A 13711-nucleotide genomic window follows, 5' to 3' on the forward strand; every position below is an offset into this window, starting at 1 on the left:
GCCTCTGAAGTACATACAAGTGCATTATTATTCATATAGCATTATACACAATTAAAGATGATTAGGGAGTCACAATTGAAGATACAAATGAAACACAGACACACAAGTGCACACACTTATCTTTCTTGTCTCTTTCGGGTAATGGCTATTATTCATTAGTGCAGATCACAGGGCAGCATCGTTGTTATTCAACTAGCATTACACACTATTAGTGAAATGTTAGAGGTGCACACACACACACTCAGACACACACAAAATTGTTATTCCTTCTGACTTCTCTGCTATTAGAAAACATAAGTGAGAGACACATAGAAACACACACATGCTAGCATGTTAAAGACTTCACAGTCAGATGGCGCAAAGCAAAGATTTCTCAGGGGAAATCAGGCTAAAGCAGATCGTAACTTAAACTTCTAGTTAATTGCTGCTGCTCGTTAAAGACACACACACACATGCACCCGCAGGCATGCACTCTGTGGGACTATCAGTGATACCTTAAAACAGCAGTGTGCTATGTTTATAGGGGTGCTGGTGAGTGTGTGTCGAGAGGTATTAATTATTCTCATATTAGAAAAATCACTCGGGGAGTTTGTGTAGGCTGTGTGCGAGAGACACTTTGTGTGTGCAGCGTAAGAGACGAGCGCAAGTGTGTCTCTGTGCAAGCAGACGTTAGTGAGTGTGCTAAAATGCAGACATTTTCAGAGTTTGATAAATGCTACAGAATATGCAGCCCTTCAACGTTGTGTTAAATATGATGAATGTCTTAATAAGAAACATCGAAAATGTTTGATTTGATTTGACAATTTCCCCCCAGAACTATAGAGACATATTAGTTACCCCAGTGGATTTAATGACTGTTGAATTCTACTAACATGCTAAATAAATCAGTTGTGTTTTGGTTTTGTTGTAATGAGGGTTTTCCCTCTCCACAGTCTGGAAAGAATGTTTTTGATATTTAGACCATTTAGTTATATATATATATATATATATATATATATATATATATAAAGGGGGACCAGTTTAATCCAATGAAACATGTAAAAGTGTCAAGTTTATGTGTCAGACTTTAAATACTTTTTACAGTATATTTCCGGTATGGAAGAGTTGAAGCAGTAAATATGTGGATAGCTGTGTTATTTTATGCTGTATGCTGAAACTAGCAAAACGTCTACTTACATATTTGGCCGACCCCAGGTAGAAGAGCAGGTTATCAGGTGTGGTTGTTTTAACATGAAGGATGATGGTGTTGTACCTCCCTTTTCTGATATCAGGTCGGTAACTACGGAGACAGTCGCCACCTGATGACACTGACACTTTGATCTGGAAGAAAAAGAATAGAAATCATGTATCATTTTTGCATCATAGGTTTACTCTTGTATTTTAGTTTGTATTTATCTTACATGCTGTACAGTAAAACACAAGCATTAAGTAAAGTTAGCCTCTTGTTTACCGTTTACTGACTCAATTCCAGTCCAAAAATAAATACAAAAATGCTGCTACTGTTATTATATAACATTTTTTTTTTTTGTTATATTTATGAGGTTTAAATTTTAAAATCAACTGCTGACGACCAGTTTGCGTCATCATACATACTGTTATTAAATATGATCGGACTGGCAGTTGTTGACAACTTACTGAATTAGCTTGCTTCCTGGCTTGGTTAATCAGCTCCTTGATTTGTGAGATGTTGCGCCTCAAATTGTCCTGCAGCTTTTTGATAGGCTGCAGCTTCTCCAACAGCCTGTCAGCTTCATCCTCTAAATCCTTCACTTTAGCTCCTGCAGCGTGGACTGAGGGTAGAGAGAGATCAAGTACAATAGGGATACAGAACAGTACAGCTGTTATCATAATACTACAGAGTATATCGTAGCTGAGAAAACGCGGAGAGCTTGCAAGAGTAGGATGAAAAATAATGGCAACTGAGGAGATCGCTGAAGGAGGAGAAACATGGAGGAAGGGCGAGAAAGATGGAAAAGCCAGTGAGAGCCAAACAATTAGTGTAGCTCAGCGTTCAAAGAGAACCGCTCTTGATTACGTTCATTCATTGTATAAGCTCGAGACTGAAAAAGACAGAAACAAAGAAGAGACATAAAAAGGAAAAAATAAAATGGAAAGAAATTCTACGCTTCACGATGTGCAGAGCTCTCATGCTCATGCCGAGCGGAGGCATTATTAGAAGCAGCTATTGCTTACTGTAAAGCTATTAAAGATGGTCATAAAATTAATGGGTGGTGCTCCAATACTGTTGGTGAAATCAGATCATACTGATATGCAGTAAGTAATATCAATTAAGCCCAATACTGTTGCTATAATATAGTGTATTATCTGTGATTTAAATAAGTAAAATAAAGGTCTTGAAATTTGTGCTGCCAAAGAGATGACAATAAGATTACAATATGGTATTGGTGCACCACTTACAACAATAAGTGTTTACATTAAGGTAAGTGAAATATACATACTGATTGCTGTGGGGATTGAAAAAAAAAAAACAAGAGAGACAGAGAGAAAAATATCAAATTTCAGATGAACGCATCAATTTATGTGGCTCTTTGACAATTAATTTGTCGCAATTAAAGTCAGAAGTTAAATTTAAGCAGGCATATTTTTAAAGTTTAAAAATCTTTTGATTGGAAGGGAGTTTAAAAATTTTGTTATAACTTTTTTTTTTTTTTAATCAAATTAAAACAAAAATTAAGAGGTGAAGGAAAAATAAGAGAAAAAAAAAAGCAGCTAATTAAAAAAATGTGTTAAAAAAAATATTTTTCAATGAGCAGCAAGAGTAATTAGTTATTATTTACAGTAAATTATTAAATTAATCAAAAGGTAAGTGTGTATTAATGTTGAATGAACCAAAAAAAACATTTTAGACGAGATGTTCCTGCTGTCTTTACTTTACGACGACCACGAGACTCTGTGACGACCGAATAATAAAGCGCTTTACTGTTTTTCTCCGGGTCCTGGATCATCTGATTGGCTGCGTTGACGGTGTCCTCCAGGTCACTGTAGTTCCGCTGCAGGCCGCCGAGTCGCAGGTTCAAATCTCCAAGGCGCTCCAGGACGTCTATGGCCGTGGCGTTAGCGTCAGCTGCTACAGCCTTTGTGGCTGCCAGCTTAGCTGCTGTATCTGTCGTCGAATGTAACACAAGAAACGTAAAAATGACGTCGTATTATTAAGCCCGGACCATCATTTGTTATTAAAAATGTGATACAATTCAAGATGATGATTAGTGGATATATATATTTAATATCTGTATCTATATATATATATATATATAACAAGTGCAATTAAGTATATATATATATATACTTAATTGCACTTGTTTTCTTTGGTCATGGTGGGGAAAATAGAGTTACAAAGAGGGACAACAAATGAGACTTTGCAGGTCAGATTTGAATCCGGTAAGCATCACTAACTCAAGAGGACAGTGTGAGCAGGCATTGCATCATAACACACACATATACACGCATTCACACAGATATGTACACTGTCAGTTAATACTATTCATAATGCAGTCTAGTTCTACATTTTCAGTCCTCTAAACTCTGTTGATGGTTTGCATTTGTTGGACCTTCGAGTATAAAGAGTGCCTAAATGGCTGGATGCTGGTCAATTTGACTCTTCAGGAATATATATCAAACTTCTTTGAATACAGCTGGTGGCTTAGTTCAGTCTGTAAGCAGATTTTTTTTTTTTTTGGTTAAAACTAAAACTGTAAAGTCATCACACAGGATGAAAATTTTTTTTCGGAGCATCGCCCCAAACCAAACATGTGTTTGTGTTATCCTGGTTGGGTAAATCCTGTGAAACCAACTCACGGGGATTTAAACTAGAATTTAACATGATGCGTTAACCTCTGGGTCTGATCCGTCTACTCGGTACACTTTTACAGTTTTCTGTGTGTTGATCTAAACACGTCCATGTGCATCACCTACGGTTCAGCAGCCTCACTTTCGCTTCAGTGCATTTCTGAGTGAGTATCTGTGAGTACTGACATGTGTCAAGTTGAGTTTACCAAAGCAACTGACCTCTATCTTCACACTGATATCGATCCACTCTCTCTTTATCTCACACACACACACACACACACACACAGTGTATTTGTGCAGTCATACCATTGGGGATGGCGTTGAGCGTTGCCATGGTTCCATTGACAGCTTTGAGCAGGTCTTTGGTTTGGTCTCTCGCTGCTTTAACTCTGCTCTTCAGACCGGCCACACTATCTGCATTCTCTACACACACACACACACGCACACACACACACACAGAAACACATACAAGTAAATGATGACGGCGGTCTGATTTGAAGCCAAGGCCGCCTACTAATAAAATAACTGCTCTCACCTCCCTAATGGGGAAGAGTGAGTAAGGCACAGAGAGGCAGATGAAGAGTGACAGTGATAGCGGATAATCTACTTTAAAGATAGAACACTTTCTTGTTCTGTACAGAGGAAAATTATATTTTCTATTATATACATATATTATATTCTGCATGCAATATTATGCACTCGCACATATATTCACGGTACCTTGGACATCATTTTGAAGTTGTTTGGCTTGGTTCAGCAGTTTGCGACTCTTCTGAAGGGCACCTTGAGCTGATTCCTTTACTGGCTCCTCTGCACCTAAAGCCTAAATACAGAAGAGCAACAGTGCAAAAATCTGTGACTTAACACGCCTTCACTAAAAGTGCCTCCAGAAAATTATGGATCTCTCACAAGAATTAAAAAAATAAAAATGTTTCGTGACACATAAAAAGGTGCAGTAATCTGCATACAGTCCAACCTTTCTTTAAGATCAAAGCATCACTGTTTTGCATTGCTAAACGATTATCTAAGAAAAGACTTTGCTATTGCTCATATTTCTCTACCTTCCTCCTCTTTTTTTATTTTGTTGCCTCATTTTCGCTGTCTTTTTTAGCCCAACTGCCTCTTATACGGCAAAGGAAAATAAAAATAAAGACAAAATTACAGAACGCCAATGAAGGGAATGAGTTAAAAATGAAAGGGCTAAATATTAGCAGAAAAAAAGGACAAACGAGAATAAGCGAGAAAGAAAATCAAAGACGAGGGCAAAGGTAGATGAATGTAGAACAAGTAAGTAGGAAAAAGGAATAAATTAAGAAATAAAATAAGGTACAGTGAGAAGAAGGAAAAAGACGATTTCAGGTGTGTGTGGTCATGATAATGAAGAGAGAGGGGGGGGGGGAAGAGAGGGACAGAGAAGTGCTTTGATCTCTCAGTCGTGACTAATGGAGAGCACAAACTTACATTACTGTTACTGCATGCAAGATACACAAAAATACACACACGCACACACACACACACACACACACACACACACACACACACACACACACACACACACACACACTCACTCACACGCCATCATTTGTGCTGCGAGTACACTTTCATGGTCTGCATTGCTAAAAATGTTTGTGCTGGGTATCTACAGTACCTGAATATGAAGTGGATTATATACAGTATAGCATAAACATGTGTACCTTCCAGCTTTTGGCATTTGCTTTCCACAACTACAAAATTTGACTTTTTTTCATTTATTCAAAAGTTGCCTCCATGTGTTTCTGGATGTGTTAATGTGTCCTCTTACCAGCGCCAGTGCCTCACTTGCCCTCTGCTTGGCCGCCTTTGCCTCTTTCTCTGCGGCGTCAACATTCGCTTTAATGTTGCTATAGGCGTTGAAGGCAGCTGTTGCATTGAAGGAGAGGTTTTTAGCTTCAGCCAAAATTCTGTGAGAAGAGGGAGGGAGAAGAAAAATAATGGCGTTGGACATTGATTTCCCATTTAATCTTTGAAAACACACTTTGTTTAGGAAATCACTGGAGGTTATAAAGAAATATATCCGTCTATCTTTCCATGTCTTTACAAGTCTCAACATTTACTGGTATTATCTTGATTTTCAGGGTTTTTGAAAAAATTATTTGATCTCATCTGAACTGTGATGCGGACTGTGAAGTCAAGTTTCTATAGCACATTGACATTGCTTATAGGACTGTAACTACCACTGACAATTTTTGATTTTGGTATTGTTTATTTTTTCCATGAATAGATTGTTGTTTCAATCATAAAAAAAGAAGAAAATAAATGCTACATGCCTGTTGCTCATTGCAAGAGGCCGAAGTGGCTTTTTTTTTTTTAAACTGCTTAGGCTTTGTAGTAAAGAATTAATCGTCAGAAGTATCATGGAATAATATTCTGTCACTCACAGTCCACTTAATAAATTGAATACAAGTTTAGCAGGCCTACTTTGTAAACCAAGAGGAGTCCTGGCTTTGCTATACTCTAGATGTAAATGTGTGCAAATGTGTGGTGGTTTAAACTGTATTTACCCGTCTAGAATGGCCGCAGATTCGTTCAGCTGTTTGGCGTGTTCCTCTGCATCGTGCACACGATTAGCCAGGTTTTCGTCGCTCAAACCATCGGTGAGGCGGCCGACTTTATCGTCCAGCTGGTCGCGAAGAGGACCGAGCTCTCTCGCCATCTCATCCAAGTCCTACGGACAGAAAACAGAGGTTTTGCACACTCTGCTTGGTTGATGTGGGATGAGATGAAATCAGTATTTACTGCTGCCATACTGTCATATCCATGGAAATATCTTTTCTAATTATAGTAGCAGCACAGAGACGACATCGAAACACAGATACATGTACTTCTCCTTCAAACTCCTCTTTCCTGAGGCCAAAAGACACAAAGCTGACCTGAGGTAGAATAGTCAGCAGCAGACGGAGGTTTTGAAAAGTTACATGGCTTCCACAGGTTTCTACTTGGTTCATTTTAGTACCTCTATCTCTTTATTGATGTTGTCAGAAAGCTGGTTTGCTTCCTCCAGTAGACCTTCTCCTTCTCCCAGGACCTTCTGTGCTTCCTGTTTCACCCCACTGACTGCAGACCGTTTCCTCTGCAAAAAAAACAAACAAACCAGGATTAGTAGCTGTGACATATTTGAAATGTTTCAATATATGAGTGTGTACATGTGTATATATCATATATATATATATGATATGATAATTCAAAACAAATGAAACAAAAACTAAATTAGTATATCACAAGAAGTGCAAAACATGTCATGTTTTACAGGAATTTTTCATGATAATAAAGAAAATGCTTGGCTGCACACCATGTGGTGTGTGTATGAGTGTGTGTTAGAAGTGAAGGGTCAATATAAATTAAATATTTGTTTCCAAAAATGAAATAGCAATCATTCAAGGAAATGATTGTCTTTTTTATCTGTGCAGACTAGTTCTAAAACACTTTATGATTGAAGGTATTTCAAGTTATTGAAAATAATAAAAGCAGTTACAGGACACTAGGGACATACAATTCATAATTTGATTAAAGGGTGTGTATAACCACCACGTAGTAGTGTACGTATTCCACTTCACTGCATAAAGCTCTTCTTTATAGAGCAACCGGCTGCATAGGCAGGGAGAGAAAGAAAGCATTAAAGAAAGAGAAAGTGAGTGCACGGTATGTGTGTGTTTGAGATCGCTGCAGAATGCCTCCTCGAGGACATGCATACTAATCTTCCTGACAAATGCTTGTTGTTTTTTTTCTGGTAGGAGTACGTTGCTGCCTCTGAGCTCTCCTTAAAGATGAATCGCATGCAAAAAGCTTAAAGGGAAAACAATATTAAGTTGTCTCTGAGATTCAATCTATGGCATTATTAAGAAGTTTTCGGAGTTTGTTCTTTTTCCGAGATAGAAATCAAAAGTTTAAATTCTTTTAAGTGTAAAATCTGAAACAAGATACACTCAAAACTGTAATTTATTACTTTATAGCCGTTAACGTTGGGTGTCATGGCTCTGAGTTTGTGACTTCCAAAGCAAATAATAAAGACTGAAACATTACTGTTTGGTCTGAAAATAAGCAACTGTTTATATGTCATGTTTAGAAAAAAAAAAAAAACACGTGGCTGTTTTCATGTGTGAATTTTCATATGACCCATTTGGAATTGTAAGTCACTTGTAGTTATTTACACAGTACATGATTCAGAAAACCATAGGTCTATAAATGATTTGGCACTCGAGCACATTGCTTTATGACTGTGTTTGTGTATGTAAAACGTGTGGCACCTCCAGGGCTGTGAGGTTAGCTTGGTTCTGTTCAGCCAGGGAGCCGGCCTGCCTCGTCTTGGCCTGGGCAGAGTTGAGCAGATCCCCGGCCTCCTGGAGCTTCCCCTCGTGGTCTGAGAGCTTCTCTTTTATCTTGGAAAGCAAGTAGGGCAGTTATTTAGTTAATGTCATTGTATTTAGAGAAACTGAAGACCATAGAGTAAAGATGAATCGTTGATGATTACCTCTGCTTTCAGGTCTTCTGTGGCCTGATGGGGGTCTCCAAACATTCTTTTGACTTTCTGATACAACTCCTCTGCCAGACTGGAAGGAGAAGAAGGGGATAAATTGCATTATTTACCTGTAACAGTGTTATATGAGGTTTCGTGGAACAGTGGAATAAATCACTACAAGTGAATACTACAATTCACAGAGGAGAGAAGAGAGCAGGGCAGTTACTGTGATGTGTGACTGAGTTTTTACTGGTGTGAAGACAATAATCACTCCGTATGACGGAATACAGAAACGCTGGAAAGAAATTGCAGACTTTCTTCTATTGACCCCTCGGGCTAAGTTAGGTTAAATTGTAGCAATGTAAAACATTTCAAATATTACATTAATGTTTGTATGCAAGTGGGTGGGTGGGTGAAGCAACGTCTGCCAATGTAAACTGCAGCATGGCATACTATAATAATAACAACAACAGATAATACTGGGAGAGAACAAGACTCCAAAGGATAAGTAAAACCTCACCACTGAGCCTCATCGCTGTGCCTGTTTGATAAAGACATTCTAAGCAATACATTTTGCATTATATAGATTAGGGATGGCATGATTTTTTTTTTTTAAATATTCAAATAGTCATTATAATATAGAAAATGATTCTTACATGCGACTATCGTTCCTTCTTATTTCCCCTGTTTTTACCAGCGCCAGGCTGTAATGTGTTGCTTTTGTTGGTATTGCACCGAAAAGCTGCAGATATTCCATTAGCACGCAAATAGTTCAGAGCAAATTTTGAATAGTGATTTTGTTGAAATGCCCATCCCTAACATAGAGCATGTGTTCAACTTAATGCAATAGATACTCAGAGCTGACAATACAACTATTCAGAGAATTCATGCACAATAAAAGGAAACTGCCATCCGGCTTTGTTCAAGGGGCATTTCATTAGTCATTTATAGCTTCGAATGCAGGGTAGATCTCTACTAGTATAACATGGCCGTTGAGTACAATGCAGAAGGTGTGTTAGAGACTACATGTTGCAGTGAAGGTAGGACATGCGAGAGTGTAGCAGGAGGCTCAAGTTGACTGCTTGAGCTGACTCCACGGCCTTCCCTTTATCTGAAACACCCATCAGGATTTGCAATGCAGCCTTTTAGTTCATTCAAAGATTTTCTCATTACATTTTCCTATGACAAACTTTTGGGAAGCCTTCTCACTTTGGAAGTATTTAAAACAGTTTAATACGCTCATGTTTACCATTGCGTCTCTTAATGAGTCTTATTTTTCACCTTCAGCATTAATTAGGACAACAAGGATCTAGTGTCCTCCAGTTAATATCACTCAGAGGACAATTTCACACAGTTTTGGGGATATATGCAAGGTAATGATTGGATTTGATAAAACTTTAATGAACCCTGTTGGGAATAGCATGAAGAAAACAGAATAAAAAAACAAAACAAGGGGAGGGGTGTCAAACTATTACTCATCTGACTATTAAAACATCAGACTACATAGAAATACAGTAATGTATATGAATACAAATCTAATTTGCAGTGTGAGTGCAAAGTTTTCAAACCAACAACATACTGAATATAAATAAAATACATTCAATAATTAATATGAACGTTACATAGCTGTGCCAGCTGTTTTATTGAAGCATCCATTTAGCATTTGTTTTTGCATGTGTTTTGCTCTGCTGATCTGGTTGAAATCATCCCTCAGGGTTCAGTCAAATACTCAACTGCAGGCAGACAGACAAGTCATTCAGTGACGGGCAATTTCTCTTTGTCCCCATTTTTCTTTCCCACTGCAACTCTCTGTCCATCTGGCAGTTGTTCCCCTCTCCCTCCGTCTTTGTATCTTTATGTCTCGCTCTGTTTCTGCCCCTACGGTGACACTTTTAATTAACTCATGGACCTCGTCAACATTTACAGCTCCAAGAGAAAGACAGAAGGGGGAGTTAGGGGGAGGTGGGATGAAGAGAATAGATAACGAATTTCATCAAATGCTTTGAGAGAGGGAGAAAGTGAGTGAGAGCGACAAAGTGAAAAACACTTTTGTTAAAACATGAACAGAAAGTCACGGCTTTAGGATACGAAGCAATCAGGTGTCAGCACAGTGAAAAGTGTTTACTCCTGATGTGTAGTGTCAACAAGAAGAAATAAATCAAAGGAAGAACGCAACAAAGGACTGATGATTCGGCATGATTGAACACCCTAACTACAAATCACAGCCCGTAACAGTACCGAGTGTTGCGTTGTTGTTGTTTTTTTATTTGGATGCATTTTTTCTACTGTTCAAGGCATTCACTGAGTTCCAATCATTTCTGTATTATTACAAATCAATTGGAATCCAATTGAAACAAGTGTCACTTGAAAAGTCCATGTGAACATCAAGCCCGCCATCATTTGCAAGTCAGATTTTCAAAATGAGGCAACGCAGACTTTTAAAAGTTTGTCAAAGGTAATGTTGGACAAAAAAAATAATGCAGGGGTTATGTTTATCTTTGATATAAATACGTTTCATGAGTGTCCTCCTGACTAATTATTTTTCAGGAAAATTTTAACAAAGTAAATAGTTAAATACATCCATATTTGCTTGTTGGCATTTAAGTTATTTTTATTTTTTTTAAATTGGTGAGTTTGGCTATGTAAAAGGTTGCATGGTCAAAACAGCAGATTTTTTTCTGACAATAAACACATATTGAGAATTTTATTTTTAGAGATTTTAGATTTTTTTTTTTTAGGTAAGCTATGCGTATCCCCTCTTGTGTCTGATCATCTTTCTCTCTGTCATTGTGCAAATCAAAAGAAAAGTCTGAAACCAAAAAAGTGCAAAGATGCTTGTTTTCTTCAGTTGCCCAAACATTTTTCTTGGCATATTTTCACTGTGCTCATTAAAGAAAATGAACATAGACCACAACCAGCTTGAAAATAAGCTATTTCTTGACCAAAAACCTCACACCACAAGAACAGTTTCTTCCCGCCTGCAGCTGTCATCATCAACAAGCCCCTACTGACAAAGACTCACTCAAAGACGCTCACACACACACACACACACACACACACACACACACACACACACACACACACACACACATCCTGTTTACCCTGTTTACACTGTGATCATTTGCCATGGCATCCATTAATATATTCTCGTTAACTTAAATGTATACTTATTCTTTTTGTAAAATAATTCATACATTTAAATACCATCTGTTTCCTGTGGTAGTTTTATAACTTTGCATAGTTACTTGTTTTTCTAATATCTTCTATTTTGTGATTGTCATGCACCAATACAGAAAAACAAATTCCTTACTTGGCAATAAACCCCATTCTGACTCTATGGTCTTGTACGCGTGTCTGAAACAAAGACTGGTCTATTCACAAAGTTTTCTCAAAATCAGTTTTTTTGTAGCGTGTGGGAGGGAAATACATGACCTGTGTGTGTGTGTGTGTGTGTGTGTGTGTGTGTGTGTGTGTGTGTTTCCATACTCCTTCTCCCCCTCTGCGATGCTTTTCTTCCCTCCCAGCTGTCGTTTCCTCATCTCGGCGAGCATGGCCTGGATCTCCTCCTTCATCTCGTTCAGGCTTTTGTCTGGAGTTCCATCTCTCCGCGAGAGAGTCTGGTTCAACTCGGCAGCCTTCGATTGGAGGTCTGAGCACACGGACACACAAGAGAGACTGCTATGAGTGTACCACAGATGGACAGATTTAGTTCATGCAAGTTGCATTCGCACAAGGACTAAAAGAAAGAAACAAATTATTTCAGTTTCACTGATATTTCTTCTGGGAAATATTGAAAGTTAAGAAGTATTCATGAATAGTAAAAACTTTGGTAATATATAGGTATAAATACCCTCAGATGTCTTTGTTATCATTTTTTCCTATTTCAATTGCCTCAATAGCTCTAATTAGCTTACATTTTTTGCCAACTTAAGCTGAGACACACACCACTGACATATTATCAGCTTATAAAGTTGGTTCACACGTTAGCCAACAATTCCAATAATCAAACATTCACTCTCTGATTTAGCTCGGTTTTGTTTTTACACTCTCATCATTCAAATAGCTGGCTCTTGCTATTTGCACTCACTGACTTTGTTTAGAGTTTGGTATTAGGTAGGCAGAGCACAGCCAGTTTAAGTGGCCAGTAAACTTGCAATGAGCTGTGTGGATATTAATTCTCTGTGGATTTGTCACCACAAGAACCTCATTTTCCATCAGTTATTTTATAAACTGCTAACATAACAAGACAACTAGTCTACAGGAATGGAAGGATCGCTGGGGCTTCACTTAGGCACCGTGATCTTTCGAGATAAATACTAACATTAGCACGTTCGCAAATCTCACAGTGACAATGCTGATGTTTAGCGGGTGTAATGTTTTCACCGTCTTCATTTAACGTGACAGCGCACAAACATTAGCACTTTAAGTAGAGCTATGTAGCCTGCTTAAGAGAAATTTAGATTTTATGATAGTCAATGGATCCTCAAAATCAGAAGCATTCATCTGCTCAGCACAATGACTGTTTCCTCAAATTTCATGGTAATCCATTCCAATAGTTGCAGAGACATTTCAGTCAGGATCAAAGTTTTGAAAAGATCAACTGCCTGACCGAGAAATTATTCATGACCTCAGCTGTAAAGAAAGTGTTCAGATATTCTGTATACTTCAATACAGATGGAACAAATGCTCTTAATACATAGATACCTATAGATAGATATCTTATCTATTTAGGTCACAGTATAATTGTAATATATTGAATAACTGCAGCAACAACTACAAAAGTGAATTGATTAAAAAAAAATGTAACCTACATATAGATGAAACAATATGTTCTACTGCATGGCAACAGCAGACAGAAACACAGAAACATACAGTAGATTATGTTAATATTTCAGAACCAGTAAACAGATGTACAGAAGAGCCCTGATGGACGCTCCGTCTTTGGACTCTGTCGTGTCACCGCCTTACGGCTCAAACAGAAAGAAAGACAAAAATCACACCATTTGATCTTCACTCATTTAAATACAGACACATTTGAGAGTCAGACAGACACACACACACACACACACACACACACGAGCGCATGCGATCTGTTTTAACACCAATCAAAGCCAGTGATTTTGGCAGACTTCATGTTTGCCCTGCTTTTATCAAATTAAAGGCAACGAAATCTCAAACCAATCAATGATGAAACCAAACTAAAATACTCCGGTGCTCACTTGAATAATACTCAAACCGCTGGAACTTAATGAGCAGTCTGTATATGTATCTGTCTGTGCAACAGCAAAACAGAGCAGGGAAAAGTGTGTCTGTGTGCATTTCCATAACGTGCGTGTGTATGCAGCAGGCTGTGTGTGTGTGTGTTGTGTGTTCGAGGCGACGCTGCATTCATTTCTCATTTAAAATGTA

General features: G+C 38.0%; 1 protein-coding gene across 1 annotated transcript in view; it reads right to left on the bottom strand.

Annotated features, from left to right (window-relative positions):
- lama2 (laminin, alpha 2) overlaps nt 1–13711 on the bottom strand; it is a 178552-nt gene that overhangs the window by 27561 nt on the left and 137280 nt on the right. The window contains exons 40-50 of the mRNA XM_069161590.1: nt 11789–11951; nt 8315–8393; nt 8091–8222; nt 6800–6916; nt 6348–6511; nt 5609–5747; nt 4528–4630; nt 4114–4230; nt 2942–3124; nt 1636–1790; nt 1177–1320 (exon numbers count right to left, since the gene is read on the bottom strand). Coding sequence (XP_069017691.1) covers nt 1177–1320; nt 1636–1790; nt 2942–3124; nt 4114–4230; nt 4528–4630; nt 5609–5747; nt 6348–6511; nt 6800–6916; nt 8091–8222; nt 8315–8393; nt 11789–11951 — 1496 coding nt within the window. The remainder of the gene's footprint in view (nt 1–1176; nt 1321–1635; nt 1791–2941; nt 3125–4113; nt 4231–4527; nt 4631–5608; nt 5748–6347; nt 6512–6799; nt 6917–8090; nt 8223–8314; nt 8394–11788; nt 11952–13711) is intronic.

Source organism: Embiotoca jacksoni, unplaced genomic scaffold (assembly GCF_022577435.1).
Source record: "Embiotoca jacksoni isolate LCO1_2020_lvr unplaced genomic scaffold, fEmbJac1.0.p SCAF_29, whole genome shotgun sequence".
NCBI lineage: Eukaryota > Metazoa > Chordata > Actinopteri > Embiotocidae > Embiotoca > Embiotoca jacksoni.